General features: G+C 40.3%; 1 protein-coding gene across 11 annotated transcripts in view; it reads left to right on the forward strand.

The window, feature by feature from the left end:
- The first annotated feature begins 2,497 nt into the window (after nt 1-2,497).
- Nucleotides 2,498-15,424, forward strand: part of LOC134818473 (mucin-19-like) — a 40,542-nt gene continuing 27,615 nt past the window's right edge. For 9 of the 11 annotated variants that reach the window (XM_063828045.1, XM_063828046.1, XM_063828053.1 and 6 more), the window contains exons 1-28: nt 2,498-2,645; nt 3,623-3,723; nt 4,032-4,173; nt 4,345-4,448; nt 4,628-4,732; nt 4,877-5,042; nt 5,647-5,823; nt 6,032-6,254; nt 6,396-6,822; nt 6,962-7,116; nt 7,271-7,341; nt 7,718-7,853; nt 7,976-8,095; nt 8,266-8,405; nt 8,623-8,836; nt 8,986-9,298; nt 9,525-9,667; nt 10,069-10,213; nt 10,357-10,482; nt 11,252-11,358; nt 11,706-11,874; nt 11,998-12,092; nt 12,241-12,355; nt 12,577-12,721; nt 12,916-13,079; nt 13,252-13,416; nt 13,596-13,748; nt 13,880-15,176. In XM_063828045.1, the coding sequence (XP_063684115.1) occupies nt 2,578-2,645; nt 3,623-3,723; nt 4,032-4,173; nt 4,345-4,448; nt 4,628-4,732; nt 4,877-5,042; nt 5,647-5,823; nt 6,032-6,254; nt 6,396-6,822; nt 6,962-7,116; nt 7,271-7,341; nt 7,718-7,853; nt 7,976-8,095; nt 8,266-8,405; nt 8,623-8,836; nt 8,986-9,298; nt 9,525-9,667; nt 10,069-10,213; nt 10,357-10,482; nt 11,252-11,358; nt 11,706-11,874; nt 11,998-12,092; nt 12,241-12,355; nt 12,577-12,721; nt 12,916-13,079; nt 13,252-13,416; nt 13,596-13,748; nt 13,880-15,176 (5,486 nt within the window). In that variant the 5' untranslated portion in view covers nt 2,498-2,577. The remainder of the gene's footprint in view (nt 2,646-3,622; nt 3,724-4,031; nt 4,174-4,344; nt 4,449-4,627; nt 4,733-4,876; nt 5,043-5,646; nt 5,824-6,031; nt 6,255-6,395; nt 6,823-6,961; nt 7,117-7,270; nt 7,342-7,717; nt 7,854-7,975; nt 8,096-8,265; nt 8,406-8,622; nt 8,837-8,985; nt 9,299-9,524; nt 9,668-10,068; nt 10,214-10,356; nt 10,483-11,251; nt 11,359-11,705; nt 11,875-11,997; nt 12,093-12,240; nt 12,356-12,576; nt 12,722-12,915; nt 13,080-13,251; nt 13,417-13,595; nt 13,749-13,879; nt 15,177-15,424) is intronic. The other 2 variants (XM_063828051.1, XM_063828054.1) reach the window with 2 other exon arrangements.

The raw sequence follows: 15,424 nt of genomic DNA on the forward strand, positions 1-15,424 counted from the left end.
ACTAATGTGAAATGTCTCAGTGAACACTCTAGTCGCCAGATTTCTATGGTTTACTCTACTTCGTTCCCAACATCAGATAAGGCGACCAAAGATTAGGGTTCGTGTGAGCGTCGTTATATTCACGATTGTTACATTACATTAAAAATCTTCGGGGTATTATTTGCTGATGCATTTTAACCCCGTTAATCGGGAGTCAGATATTCTAAAAGCGATAAATGTAAATCAGAACCCTGATTTACCGTAATTTTAAAATTAAATGGTTACTGGGCGGCGTCATATCTTATAATCTTCATTCGGTGTTTATGAACATTAGGCCTGTGATTCCCAGGTAAAGGTTTGGCGGACCGAATTATTAATGAATCCCTACCGCTTACCCCAACCCTAACCCTAGCCCTAACCCCAACCCTAACCCTAACCCTAGCCCTAACCTTAAGTCTAACCCTAGCTCTAGCCCAAGCCCTAGCTCTAGCCCCAACCCTAACCCTAACCCTAACCCTAACCCTAACCCTAACCCTAACCCTAACCATAACCATAACCCTAACCCTAACCCTAACCCTAACCCTAACCCTAACCCTTTACCCTAACCCTAACCCGATCCCTAACCCTAACCCTAACCCTAACCCTAACCCTAACCCTAACCCTAACCCTAACCCTAACCTTGACCATGACCCTAACCGTAATAACCCCTAACCCTAACCGTAACCGCAACTTACTGCAACTTACTCATACTGCAATGGTCTGAAGTTGAATGTAAATATGAAATAATATGCTCAGCTCACTCTAAAGTTACCACTTTTGTTTCATACAGAAAAGCATCAAACTCCGTCTGAATTAAAAGTTCAATTCATCTTTAATTAAGAGTGACGTAGCTCCATTCAGTCATGATGTGCTGTCTCGTAGTTGTATTGAATGGCGCGTACGGTTCAGCTTCAGTATTCAGGCACTGCTAGCGCACCTAGGCACTGCTGTTTTAACGAAGTATTTGCGTATTATTCGTTGAGTCCCAAAAAAAACTTTAGTTGAAATATAATACGCATGCTTACTGCATGTTTCCTTCCCCTAATACGCCATTATAATTGAGACACAACCAGAACTATTAAAGACTAATTTTAAAATTTATTAAAATTCACAGTAATCTTGAAGGCTTATATCCCTTTCTATTTCACAGTTATATCAAGTATATTGTGAGAGTCGTAATTTCATCACACTTCCATCAAACTACCACACTACCACTACCCGGTAGTCATGAGTAATCAGCGAGTTTTTAGGTTGACAATATTTTAGTAATTTCATGCGGCTGCAACCAGCACGGGTAAAGACCACTCGTGCACTGGACTCAACTTCACGTGAACTTCCTGAACTTTTAACGCACCCCAGATCCACACGGCAGTGGAGCCTCTAGTCGGCGTGACCCGTGGTGCACTCAATGTAGGCGTGTCATCACCAGGACAATAACATTAGTATCACGCCCACCAGCACAAGCTTTTACTCTCACTCCGGGGTTTGGACGGTGGAATTGAGTGAAATTTTAGAAATCACCCAAAAAGTGGGAGTGTCTCGTTGAGATGGAGGCATGAATATTGTTAAATATCATGCATGTATACATGTACACAGTCCAGTTACACCCGGCTATAATTTGTTACCGGTATAATTCACCTGCATCCCCGAAAGGTGTCGCTTTAGATTGTCCGTGTTTGTCCGGATCACGTGACGACAATTATCACGTGACCGGCCCATGACCCCCTCGTGATCTCACAAACGATCTCTCGTATTAAACTATAACATAGCCTAACATTGTTCCATGCGGTCCCCTGGATGGCGATATTTTCATGTCGTTTGCGCGACCAGCTTTATGTACTCTTACTCCCGTCACCGTCAATTTATAACATCTTTTTAATGTTTTACATTATCAATTTTATTATAGTAACTGTTTTATTAACCGTGGTTGTATTCGTAGATTTTATCTATCGATCAGATTTGTAACTGGTCATTAATGTTCATTGAAAATCGTTCTTACCCGTCTTCAAACATCATTCACTCGACCGTTTACCGAATTTCAGTCATCTTCGCTTTTCTGAAAAGAATATCATCAAAATATCAGAGACCATATCAGAATCAAACCAGGAACCATTGAGCATCTTGAAAACGTTAAATCAGTCGGATTTCAACCTCACAAATCACAAATCATGTGATTCAATGAAGAATTTCAAAGACATCTATCTCGACGACTTATCACTCCTCGATCAGTCGGACAATTGTTTTAATGATCACCTCATAAAGACGGACTATTCAGTTTCCTCTGACCCATCGTTTTGCCGATTTTACATCAAAATCATCTGCTGGAACTCCACTCCTCAAAACTTCAAAGATTCGTTATCATTGTCATTCAAGGACATCTGAGCATTCAGAGAAATTTAAATTAATTTAATTTATTAAACTAATTAAATTTTCCAATCTACTAATAAATTAATCGACTAATAAATTATATTTTCCCTCTAGATATTTTAGTAATCCGTACTTGGTATATGATATTACCGAATAGCCATCGAACGCGAATAGAGTAGCGTTATTCAGGAGATGCGCAATCTTTGCTATCTTATAGCTACTACCCAATTCCTTATCCTCCATGTGGTAGCTAACCTCGAGTGAGTATATTAAATAAGTTTAAATAAAATACAATAAATTATTTGATAGTAATGAATTTATTAAATAAATAGATAAAATGAATTTTTAAACCGCATGATTATTTTAAATATTTATTTCTTCAACGGTGTAAGTGATAGATTATGTAAGCAATCATTAGCAATCAAATTTCTCTTATTAAGTTGAGTAATATCTATCAAATAATATTTATTATTAATATCATTTGATCTCATATATTATCTCTAATATTATGAGATTTAAATAAGTCGTTCAGTTGGTCTATATTATTAACCTTGTGTAGTGATCAACCTAAATCAAAGGGGCACTTGATGCCAAATCAGATTAGGTCTAAAATGGTTTAATATTAAAGCTCCTCGATCAAATTCTATTGACCTCACGTACAGTTTTAAATTTAACCAAACTCCAGTCCGGAATTTGAAAGTCTGTTTTTGGCTGCCATCTTACACTCAAGCGTCTGATATTTTACCCTTTCATTAAGGACTAACATCTTAAGGGCAACGTATTCTATCAATGTTACATTGTACATCCGTTACCAATGGTAACCACTGGCAATCACTGGCAATCCTGGTCCTGTGAAATAATATAAGCAGTTAATTTTCATAAGATAAAGTTTAACTGGCTATTTTACTGGCTGTTTTACTGGCTGTTTTACTGGCTGTACGTGTAAACACGCTCTAAAGATCAGCACCCAGTTGGTTGTTGACGCTTTGTTCGAAAATTGATGCAAAGACATTGTAAGGACCGCATCTCGTACATTTTTACATGATTGTTTGTGATCAATACACTAGTTACGAAACAAACCCTATTGAAGAATAGGAGTACCGTTCGTCTGTGTTTAAGAAGCTACTAGTAGACTATCTAAAATGAGCCTGTGCCAGTAATTTATGACAAAAACACTGAGATAAATTTCCATGTGATTTTGATTGTTTAAAGGAATTCTAATCTACCCAAATTTCAGCCTTAACGACCTAGATCTCCCTTCCGCTTTAAAAGATGAAGAAAGCGACCTTGCAGTAAGAGTAAAGAGAGAGTTCCTCTCTCAAGAAAAGAGATCGTTAGGTTTGTACTTTGTAGTTTTCATTATAAGATCAGTTTATGTCGAAATGAAAACTTTTAGATTAGTTAAAACATTATTTTGTTTTATAGCGACCCTCTATTATACTTTGACAAATATTCTAATTTACTGTGATTACACTGTAATTACACTGTGATTACACTGTGACTACACTGTGACTGTACTGTGACTGCACTGTGACTACACTGTGACTACACTGTGACTACACTGTGACTGCACTGTGACTACACTGTGACTGCACTGTGACTACACTGTGCATGTGACTGCAGGAGATAATGCTCGTATAACACAGGTGAACATGAGTGCAGAAGCAGAGTAGAAGAGCTGGAGGTAGTCAAGAAGTCATCAGATCATACGCGGCAAGTAAGAGCCCTCAGGGTTGCTCGTTGTGCTGATCAAGATGGCTCCGGTGACGGTGCCTGCGGCAGACTCAAGTTAGTAAATTGTTAAACATTCAGATAAAACAGCGCTCGTTATTTACTTGAATCATCACAGAAAACAATCTCGAACTTTCTCTTCTCCCTAAGAACCCTAAAAAACCTCGTTTAAGCGCTATACCAAGCAATAAAGCAATTTGTACTGATAACTAACACATGACCAATCAGGAGGTCCGAAGAGAGTAAGGAGCTAGAATATGTCCGTGTAGTACGTGACGTAGTCGGCTGCTGCCCCGGATGGAACAAAAACGCAGACGGCCTGTGCAAAACCCGTAAGTTTACGCCCGCCCTTATTTTATTCAGTGTTACTTTGGTTGAACAAATATGTTTTATTCTGATTAAAACTGTCATCTTACTAACATCTAAGTCTTGTCTTAGTCTGATCAAGATTTAAAAGTTTCGTTATTTAAGTGATGATTTAGTTTGCAGAGTATTGTAAGAATCATTTCAGCCATCTGCGAAGAGGGTTGCGGTGAAGGTACCTGCAATTCTCCAAACGAGTGCGCCTGTAACGAGGGCTACACTGGTAACCGCTGTGAGACCAAGATTGTTCAAGGTACTTTATACAATATTACTTTTATTTTTCTTATCAACTTCAAGATGTTTCTTAATTAATAGTAATACGATAAAGACTAATTGGCCAGCTTCATAAAATAGTTTTCATGATTACGTTTCTTGGCTTTTACGACCTAAATTTCAGTTCTGACACTGGAACAGAGGCTGAAAGCTGAAGTGCTGGCTGCTGAAAAGAGGTTCCAACCAATTGCAGAGGGTGGTATGTCAATGACTAAGAGAGACACATACCTCCTGCCCGAGTGTAATGCTAAGACCGAGGGTGACGTCATGCTGGTTGGCTGCCGATCTTGGTAAGTGCTAATAAACAGACAAACAGACAACTTTACAGACAAACCCAAGCACACAGACTTGGGAATACATACAAACTCACAACCACTTACTTGGAAAATAACCTGAAATTCACATGACAGACACCCACATTAACATAGAGAGACTATTTGAAATTTGATGTCAAACACTTTTCAAATACATTGCACCTAGCTCTCACACAGATTTCAGTACACCACCATCTCTAAGCACACTCATGCTCTTCACGGTGAACACATACACACAGATTTCTAGACGAACACATTCTCCCGTATTTCCGTGCGCATTGAATCGAATAAAGATTGGTTTAAGACACTGAATGAGCAGCACATGCTCAGCAGCTGATTGAGTGTGACTAATGAGTTGTGAAAGATTCTGACTAACAGTCTGACTAAAGATTCAACACGACATCCATGTCGACTTTTCATTCTCCATAGTTAAGCTTGTTGTGAAATTTGACCTACAGTAGATTAAGTAACTGGGTGATTTCATCACGTGATACTATAAGCTTGGTATGAAATTGGACCCACTGAGAATTGGGCGAATTGGTTATTATTTACCCTAACAATTAACATGTTGCTCCTCCAGTGAATGCAAGGACGCAAGCTGGCAGTGCGATGCTATCAACTGCGATGCCCAGTGTTCCGTAGTCGGAAATGGTCACTACAACAGTTTTGACAAGCGAGCATTCACCTACCCAGATATTGACTGTGGTCACACCCTCGCCAGGGAGTGCTCCACAGAACAGAAGTGGAAAGTTACTGGGTCAGTACTTTCCACACAATGTTTTTTATTAGCTAATAGTTACAGTGATAGATCTCAGACCAGGCCATACCTCTAGGTTCTAGGACTCTTCTGTCTGTTACAAGGTACAAACTTTAAAATGGAAGTTTAAAATGCTTATCTAAGCACTGTACCATGTAACATTTTCTTTTTAGTAAACATCTCACATAAAACCAAATTTCCACCCCAGATACACCAAAGCTGACTCCGCTGAACTGAAGGCTATCACCCTGACAATGGTCGGATTCGAGGTGTCAGTAGACGCTGATCTCCAGGTTTTCCTGGACAGAGAAGCAGTCTCTCTCCCCAAGACCCACGCTGGACTCACCATCAAGATGGCTGGTTTCTTTGTTGTCATGACTGACAGTACTTTCAGCATCAGGTTCAACGGTGCCGGACAGTTCTACCTTGACGTAAGTCGTGGCAAAATATTTCATTATATTCGATGTTCCTCATTCTAGATTTGAACCAAAATGTTTACAGAAAGAAATTTAGCTACGAAAAATTTTAGAACCATAGTTTCTGGGACTTTTTCAAATCTTTCTTTCTCCCAGGTATCAAGCGAGTACTCTAAGGGTCTGTGTGGTATGTGTGGTGACTACAACGACGATCCCGGCAACGACTTCCAGGACACCTTCGGAGGTCTCAAGGACACAGTTGAAGCGTTCGGTAAGACTTGGAGACAAGGAAACTGCCCGGACAAGGTACAGTTCTCAGACAACTGTGGCAACAACCCAGCCATGCTCAAACTTGCCCAGGACGCCTGTTCTCCAATCAAGAACAGCCAGGAGTGTGTTGATGATGGCGACCAGTTCTTCAACCTTTGTGTAGCAGACTTCTGTGACGACCCAACTACAACCAACACTCCTTGCAACACCCTGTCGGCTTTCTTCCACGAGTGTGCCGCCACCCAGGCTATCTTCATTGATGACTGGAAGACAGGAAGTGACTGCGAGGCTGTACCTGAAAAGTGTGCTGCTGGTAAGAGATTACTATCTTGATTAATTAAGATATTCTTATCTTAATTCGGAGTTTAGTTACTAAAGATGTGTCTGATAAATCGCCTATTTCCAGTTTATCTATAATTTAATTAGGTTTCGTTATCTAACTCTTATTCCAGGTTTCCAGTACAGCACCTGTGCTAGTGCCTGTCAGCTGACATGTAGCAACTACATCATGACGTCAGAAACCTGCGGGCTACCTTGTGTAGAAGGTTGCTTCTGTCCCAGTGGCAAGGTGTACGACGCTGCCACAGAAACCTGTGTCGAGGCTCAGGTATGTACGCTCTACCATAATAACCAAGACACTGGAAAGTGGAAATTTACAATTGATTTATTACTAGTTATCTCTTGTTGCAGAAGCTTTTAGCTCAATCCATGCCACTGCGAGGAATCTGTGTTGAGAGTTCCACTAATATTACCTTTCTCAGCAATGTTCCTGTGAGTATGGTGGCCAGTACTACAACGCTGGAGACGCCCTCTCCAAGGACTGCGAGAGCTGGTCAGTAACACTCTCTGTCACGTGTTTTGCAGCAGTTGTATATTTTGTCACGTGGCCTGTTTGTTTATTCACGTGATTTGATTATTTGGTCAGGTGGTAGTTTATCGTTTTGAAACTTTACACCTCTAACAACAATCAACTGTTTGTTCGATTTGTTGGTGATTTTAAAGGTTGTAGCTGATGCTTCACCTCATTAAAGTTTTATTATTACAGTATTATCTGACTCAACACAAAACACGCAAAATAACTTTGCCAAGGTTCCGGCAATAAATCGAAGAAAAGTTGTCTAAATTAAGAAAAGCACACCGATTGACAACGCGCAATAACTTCTAATAATAGTTATACTGTATAAAGTTTGACCCTGCCCCTCCAACAGCACCTGTGCCGACGGAAAGTGGGAATGCTCCCAGAAGGAAGACTGTACTGACGTCTGTTACGCTAATGGTTTCGGAAACATGTGGACCTTTGACGACACCGAGTACAACTTCTACGGAGCTTGTCAGTACACAATGGTAAGTTTGATCCAAGATGAAAACTATCCTCAGTCCAACTAGCATGTTTATTTCAGATGTCTTTACCAAGTGATTCTAGTAAGTATACTCAGGTTCCCACTATAACATGATACTTCCTACAGGTTGAGAACTGTCCATCAAACGACCCCACATCACCTGCTGCTGGCAGCAAGGTCAAGGTCTCCTCATCTCGATCTCTCACTGGCTGCACTGAAGATGCCTTCTGTTACCGTAAAGTCATAGTATGTACCCGTTATTAATACAAATTTTTGAATGTGTAACTTTTTATCTGGGTTTAGAGTCGTTAGAATACCACAGCGCACCTAACAATAACCATCATGAATCATGATCCCATGTGGGAAGCGGTGAGAGTAGCTGGTTATAAAACTCAATAAACAACCTACAACTACAGGTAAGAGTCATGGACTGGACAATCGAATCAATTGATGACAACATGGTCAAGATCAGCCATCCAACCTTCCGAACCGGAGTTGGAAACATGGCTCTGCCTTACATGTCCGATACATTCGATGTCCTGAGATACTCAAGCATGTAAGAAAAAAATCATATTGATCTTGCCGAAATTATTTCCTTATACCCAGGATTCCCAGAAATGGGGGTTCGCTGAACGTCGACTTATACCAGAACAGCTAATAGGTAGAATGTATCCAGATTATTAATATTACGAGCCAAACGTACTAGCATGGCATCGGCCGTGCACATCAGAATCTAGCCGCTATAAACTTCCACTAACCCGCAATCTGTGCAGGATAATCCGACTGAATGTGAAGATAACAGGATACTCAGGACTGAGTGTGATCTGGGATAACGAGCAACTTGTTCAGATCATCGCACCAGGAGCTCTCAAGAACGCATTGTGCGGTCTTTGCGGTACTTTCAACGACAGAGCTGCTGATGATTTCGTGCCCAAGAACAGCAAAGTGTACGAGGATGATTCCAACATCTTCGCACTCTCATGGCAGGTAGGATCACTAAGACTATCTTTCAAAGAAGCGAAACTTTGAATTATCCTAGCAGAGCTCTCCTGAAAACCAGTGATTATCTTCCTCAATCCCACAATTATTATTAAATTTGGCAGTATAACCACTTTCTAACATGGTCACCTTGTCAGGAAGACAAAGGAACATGTGACGACAGTGACAACACTCTGCCCATCAACCAGTCACCTTGTGACCGTAACCCAATCGGAATGGTCCTTGCCGAGGAGAACTGCAACGTCCTGAAAACAAGTCCCCACTTCACCAAGTGCCACTCTGCTGTGGATGTTGGACCCTACTACTCCAAGTGTGTCCAGGACATGTGTCACTGTCCCGGTACCCCTAATCCTAACCCAGAGGTGTGCATGTGTGAAGCTCTTGCTAACTACGCCAGACAGTGTGCTCTCAAGAGTGTTTACATTGACTGGAGGACACCCAACCTTTGCCGTAAGTAGAACTGTTGTTTTAAGCGGTTTTGGAAGCTTTTATTAAAATAAATGCTTTGAAGGTTAAGAACAACATTTTATAATCGAACAAGCTTTTGAAGAGTTAAACACAGTCTTGATGATCCCAAGTTAGCACTTAAAGTTTCCAATCTTCTGAATGTTACCCTGGTATAACCTCAAACTAACCCTCTTTCTAACCTCAAACTAACCCTCTTTTTCCTCCCCAGCTGCCGACTGCTCAGCTGGACAATCCTACGCTGCTTGCGGTAATGCCTGTATCCACACCTGTGCTGATCTGTCTTCAGACATTGACTGCACCAGAGACTGTGTCGAAGGCTGCAGTTGCCCTGATGGCCAGATCCTTGATAAGGTATGTTTTACCTTATTGTGTGAATTTTATCGAAAAGTTTCTATAAAGTTTTTACCATAGAGTTTCGAATTTGAGTATACATTTTCCCGTTACGACATCAAATGACACATTTATTTAACATTGAGACGGGTTCCGTGCGGGTGTAGATGTTGCAAAAATAATGGTTAAACTTAATAAGTATTGATCTCATAGTTAAGTAGTTCCAGAGAATTAAATCATGTGACATGGGCGTTTTAGTTACGTAATTTGCAACTTTCACAAATATTATCATATACAATACAGCAATTAGCAATAATATGAAAGATGAAAACAACATCATGAAGCATTAGAATATATATCCCCATTTAAAGGTCCTTTAAACACGCTTATATAATCCCGTTCATAAACCCTGGTTCCCTCAGACCGACGGAGAGTGTATCCCAGTGGAGCAATGTTCCTGTCACGATGATAAGGGAGTTGAGTACCAGCCCGGCGACATTATCCCCGACGACTGCAACAACTGTACCTGTACCAACGGTGTCTTCGTCTGCACTGAAGAAACTTGCCGTGAGTTAATTTTGATATTCTTATTTTGTCTGTTTTGTGGGAATTTCTTTGCTAACCTCTCATCAGGCACTGAATTTATCAGTTTGTGCCCCTTTAAAGCTGTAAAGTTTGTGCCAATTTTTCGATTGCAAGTTTTCCTTCAGCTGGAGTTGACGTAATGTGTGAGTTCTACGACTACCAGTACACGCAAGGGCAGTACATCATGAACGAGTGCAACAGATGTACATGTACCTCCAACGGCTGGAAGTGTGAAGATAACGACTGTCCAGGTATGCGATTTGATATAATTAAATAGCTTGAGCATGTAAAATAAGTGCAGGTTGAATATGTTTGGGTTTCAGTTTGTAGGTACACTCTGGATCAAAATTAAGGCCCGGTCAGGGCTCATGGTATTGGTACAAAAACACCCTCCCTTTGTTATCTTAGAACGAAAGCTCGCTACACGTTGCGTGTAGCGAGCTGTATACACATTAACCACTGTGCCCGCCCTGTATAGCACTGTGTAAGTGCCGTTTCTCAGAGAGTGTTTCATCATCACTCTCGTAGGGGCGCTATGTTTGCCCTCTTAGAGTCACGGCTGTATACACGGAAGGAGAGGGAGAGGGAGAGCTGGAAACTTTGCTCCAGGCTAATTATCAACTCTCTAATAAGAAAGCTTAATTTATGCGGTACATTGTATTATGTGTCTCCAATTTGATTTTTGGAGGTTTTGGATAACATTATACTAACTCAAATAAACTAAGAACTATAAGAATGAGATACTTCGTGTTTACCTGATGAGGGATAAGAATAAAATGCTGAATAAGTTTCTATAGCGAAATAGTCATGTGCTCAATATTCTCCTCTTCCAGAGTTATTACATAACATCGGAGAGTACAGTCAGCCTTATAAAGTTGACAATATTGTATGTGATTAAAGAGTGGCTCAACTGGTCACATCTTAGGTTTAAGTAGAGAACCTAAACCTTAGTCACATCTAACTCTCGATACTTAGCTGAAATACTCATATGAATTACTCACCAAACCACGTGTGTCCCAGGAGAGTGCCTGGCTTATGGTGACCCTCATTACCTGACATACGACGGACAGTTCTACGAGTTCCAGGGCGAGTGTGAGTACACACTCTCCGAGTCAGACAGATGGAGCGTGAGTTCAATTTAGTTATTTAGTTATTTAGTTATTTAGTTATTTAGTTAGAATTTAGTTATTTAGTTAGAATTTAGTTATTTAGTTAGAATTTAGTTATCTAGTTAGAATTTAGTTATTTAGTTACATTTGTAGAGCACAGCTCTCTAATATATTTAGTAATCTCAGTTCTCTGATATATCAAGTTATTTTAATTTTTGGCATTTTCGGTTGGCATACTCTATTACCTTATTACCAGGGTCGAATGTAAATCAAACTCGCTTGCCCCTCAGTTTTGTTAACTTGTAAAGACTCATGAACTATTACTAGTAACATTAACTATTACTAACTTTAACGTCCTTTTTTAGGTAACTGTAGAGAACGTACCTTGTGGCAGCACTGGTGTAACTTGTGCCAAGTCTGTTATTGTCAACATCGACGGTGACATTATCAAGCTCATGAAGGACGGACAAGTAGAGACCAACGGAAAGACGTTCAACTGGCCTGGAATCTTCAGAGGCAAAAATCACGATGAGGGTACGTAAAACTTTGTTAATTTTGTTTTTAGTTCTTGCCTATTTTAGCCAGATTGTTATTTATTATTACCTTACTATGTAGTTTGGTCTTTGACTTAGTCGCGTAAAACAACACATTTTCCAGATATCATGATCGATGAGATCGGTTTCTTCATTATGGTGGCGTCTCCAATCGGTCTCAGGGTTATGTGGAACGGAGCTACTCACGTCCATATCAAGGTTATTAACCACTTTCTCTTTCTTTTAATAGGACCCAATTTTACAAATTGTGAATATGAATTGGTTTAATAACTACATAGTCAGTTTATAAACAAGTCAGAATAATTGAGCGATGAAGTAAAATCAAAACTAACATCGGAATTCACAGATCCAACCACAATGGCAAGGACAAGTGCGAGGTCTTTGCGGTAATTTCAACGGAAAACCTGGCGACGATTACCAGACTCCATCTGGAATCACCGTGTCATCCCCCTACGCATTCGGTATGTAGCACAATGTACAGTGTATTATATACATTTTATAACACATGTATAATGTATATTATACATCTGTTATGATATTTCATATTTATTGAATTTGATAAGTTAACATTCGCTTTATTTCCATCAAATACATAGCCATCAAATGTGAATATCACAGCAATTATTAGATATTATTGATTCAAAAGCTGATTTAAAAAAATCTTGATTTACACTAATGTCAGGTAACTCGTGGAAGGAAAGGCAGGATTGTCCCGATGCTGTATACAACCCAGAGGGACCTTGTTCTGTCCATGAAGTAAGAGCCGACTACGCTAAGACCATGTGCAGCATCCTTGCTGATGAGTCCATATTCGGAGCTTGTCACAGGTAAAGAGACATTTGGTTATTTTATTGCTTCTTAGATATCATGGGGATATCATTGAAATTGTCGAAAAACTAAAGAAAGATACTAACAGTAACCTAAATCAATAATATTCGTCACCGTCACCACATAAATAAATATACAAATGTATAAATGTATAAATGTATGAATGTACAAATGTATAAATGTACCACCTTAGGTTTGTACCTTATGAAGAGTACCAGGCAGCCTGTGAGTACGATGTCTGTGGTTGTGATATGGGTGGCGATTGTCTCTGTTATTGTGAAGCTATCTACGCTTACGTCAAGCTGTGTATGAACAACAATGTCGTCATCAACTGGAGAGTGAAGATGCCCGAATGCCGTAAGTGAAAATGTGTTCTTCAAAGCACGGTTACGTAGCATTAAGTCGAATGTTGACGGTAATGCTGTTTCATCTTTAAAGTTATTTCATTCTAAAACATTATAGTACCCAGTTACATCCCCATCTCAGTGCAAATTCCGTAAATGTGAGTAATGACGGGAACCTATTTCAGAGGTTATGTGCGAGTGGCCAAAGGAGTACATCCCCGCTGCACCCGCCTGTCACGACATCTGTGGAGAAAAGACTTGCAAAAACTACACAACCAACGAGGCTTTCGAGACTTGCGAGTGTCCTCCTGGCACAGTTCCTCCAGACTGTAAGGTCTTGGAGTGCTCTTGTAAGTATAAGTTGTTTGATTAAACAATTAATTAACTGCTTGTAAAATAATAAATATTTATATGGTGTAAATAGGATTATTTTTAATGGAAAAAAATTCAACACTCAACAACCATTAAATCGATTACCTTCTGATGCACCGCGTCCTACCACATCTTTATACTTATCTGTTTGTTTCAGCGTCCACTTCGACAACAAGTCCAACAACTCCAACCCCAACCACTTCATACTCAACGAGTTCAACTGAGAGTTATTCAACAAGCTCCACTGTGACCACGTCTTCTTCGTCTTCAACGTCGAGAATCACTACTACGCCGTCAACTTTCACACCAAGTAAATCAAATTCTTTGTTCTTGGTAGAGAGCCATTTTTCAAAGTACCAAATTGAACATTTTTTTCATGAACACATGCGACAAATATATTGAGTCCAATAGCAATAATATTAATTTGTCAACTCATTTCAGCATCAGTGACGTCGACTTCCAGTCCGACAACATCAAGTTCATCATACTCGACGTCCTCGCCAAGTACAACACCAACAGAATCCTCTACATCTCACACTTCCACAACATCAACCACCTCCACAAGCTCCACGTCAACAACATCAATGTCTTCAACCACTACACGAACTCCTACTCCATCGATTTCAACAACATCATCATCAACCACAACACCCTCTAGCTCGTCCAGTACAACAACTCCATCAAGCTCCTCGAGTACGACATCATCTTCAACAACAACCCCATCAAGTTCTTCAAGTACAACATCATCATCAACAACAACCCCATCAAGCTCATCTAGCACAACATCATCTTCAACAACTACACCTTCAAGCTCCTCAAGTACAACATCATCATCAACAACAACTCCATCAAGCTCCTCCAGCACAACAACACCTTCTAGCTCATCTAGCACTACATCATCATCAACAACAACACCATCAAGCTCCTCAAGTACAACAACGCCATCAAGCTCATCTAGCACAACATCATCATCAACAACAACTCCATCAAGCTCATCAAGCACAACAACACCATCGAGTTCATCAAGCACAACATCTTCATCTACAACAACCCCATCAAGCTCCTCTAGTACAACAACACCATCAAGCTCATCTAGCACAACATCATCATCAACAACTACACCTTCAAGCTCCTCAAGTACAACAACACCATCAAGTTCTTCAAGCACAACTTCGTCCTCTACAACTACACCTTCAAGCTCGTCTAGCACAACAACACCATCAAGCTCCTCCAGCACAACAACACCTTCTAGCTCATCTAGCACTACATCATCATCAACTACAACACCATCAAGCTCCTCAAGTACAACAACGCCATCAAGCTCATCTAGCACAACATCATCATCAACAACTACACCTTCAAGCTCTTCAAGTACAACATCGTCCTCAACTACAACCCCATCAAGCTCCTCCAGCACAACATCATCATCAACAACAACTCCATCAAGCTCATCAAGCACAACAACACCATCAAGTTCATCTAGTACAACTTCATCATCAACAACTACACCTTCAAGCTCCTCAAGTACAACATCATCATCAACAACAACCCCATCAAGCTCCTCCAGTACAACAACACCATCAAGTTCATCTAGCACAACATCATCATCAACAACAACCCCATCAAGCTCGTCAAGTACAACATCATCATCAACAACAACACCATCAAGCTCGTCAAGCACTACTTCATCTTCAACAACAACACCATCAAGCTCATCTTCAACAACAACCCCATCAAGCTCGTCAAGTACAACTTCATCTTCAACAACAACACCATCAAGCTCATCAAGTACAACTTCATCTTCAACAACAACCCCATCAAGCTCATCAAGTACAACTTCATCTTCGACAACAACACCATCAAGCTCATCGAGCACTACTTCATCTTCAACAACAACACCATCAAGCTCATCGAGCACAACGACCCCGTCAAGCTCATCGAGTACAACATCGTCCTCAACCACAACCCCATCAAGTTCGTCAAGTA

Source organism: Bolinopsis microptera, chromosome 7 (genome assembly GCF_026151205.1).
Source record: "Bolinopsis microptera isolate Bmic1 chromosome 7, MBARI_Bmic_1.0, whole genome shotgun sequence".
Classification (NCBI taxonomy): domain Eukaryota; kingdom Metazoa; phylum Ctenophora; class Tentaculata; order Lobata; family Bolinopsidae; genus Bolinopsis; species Bolinopsis microptera.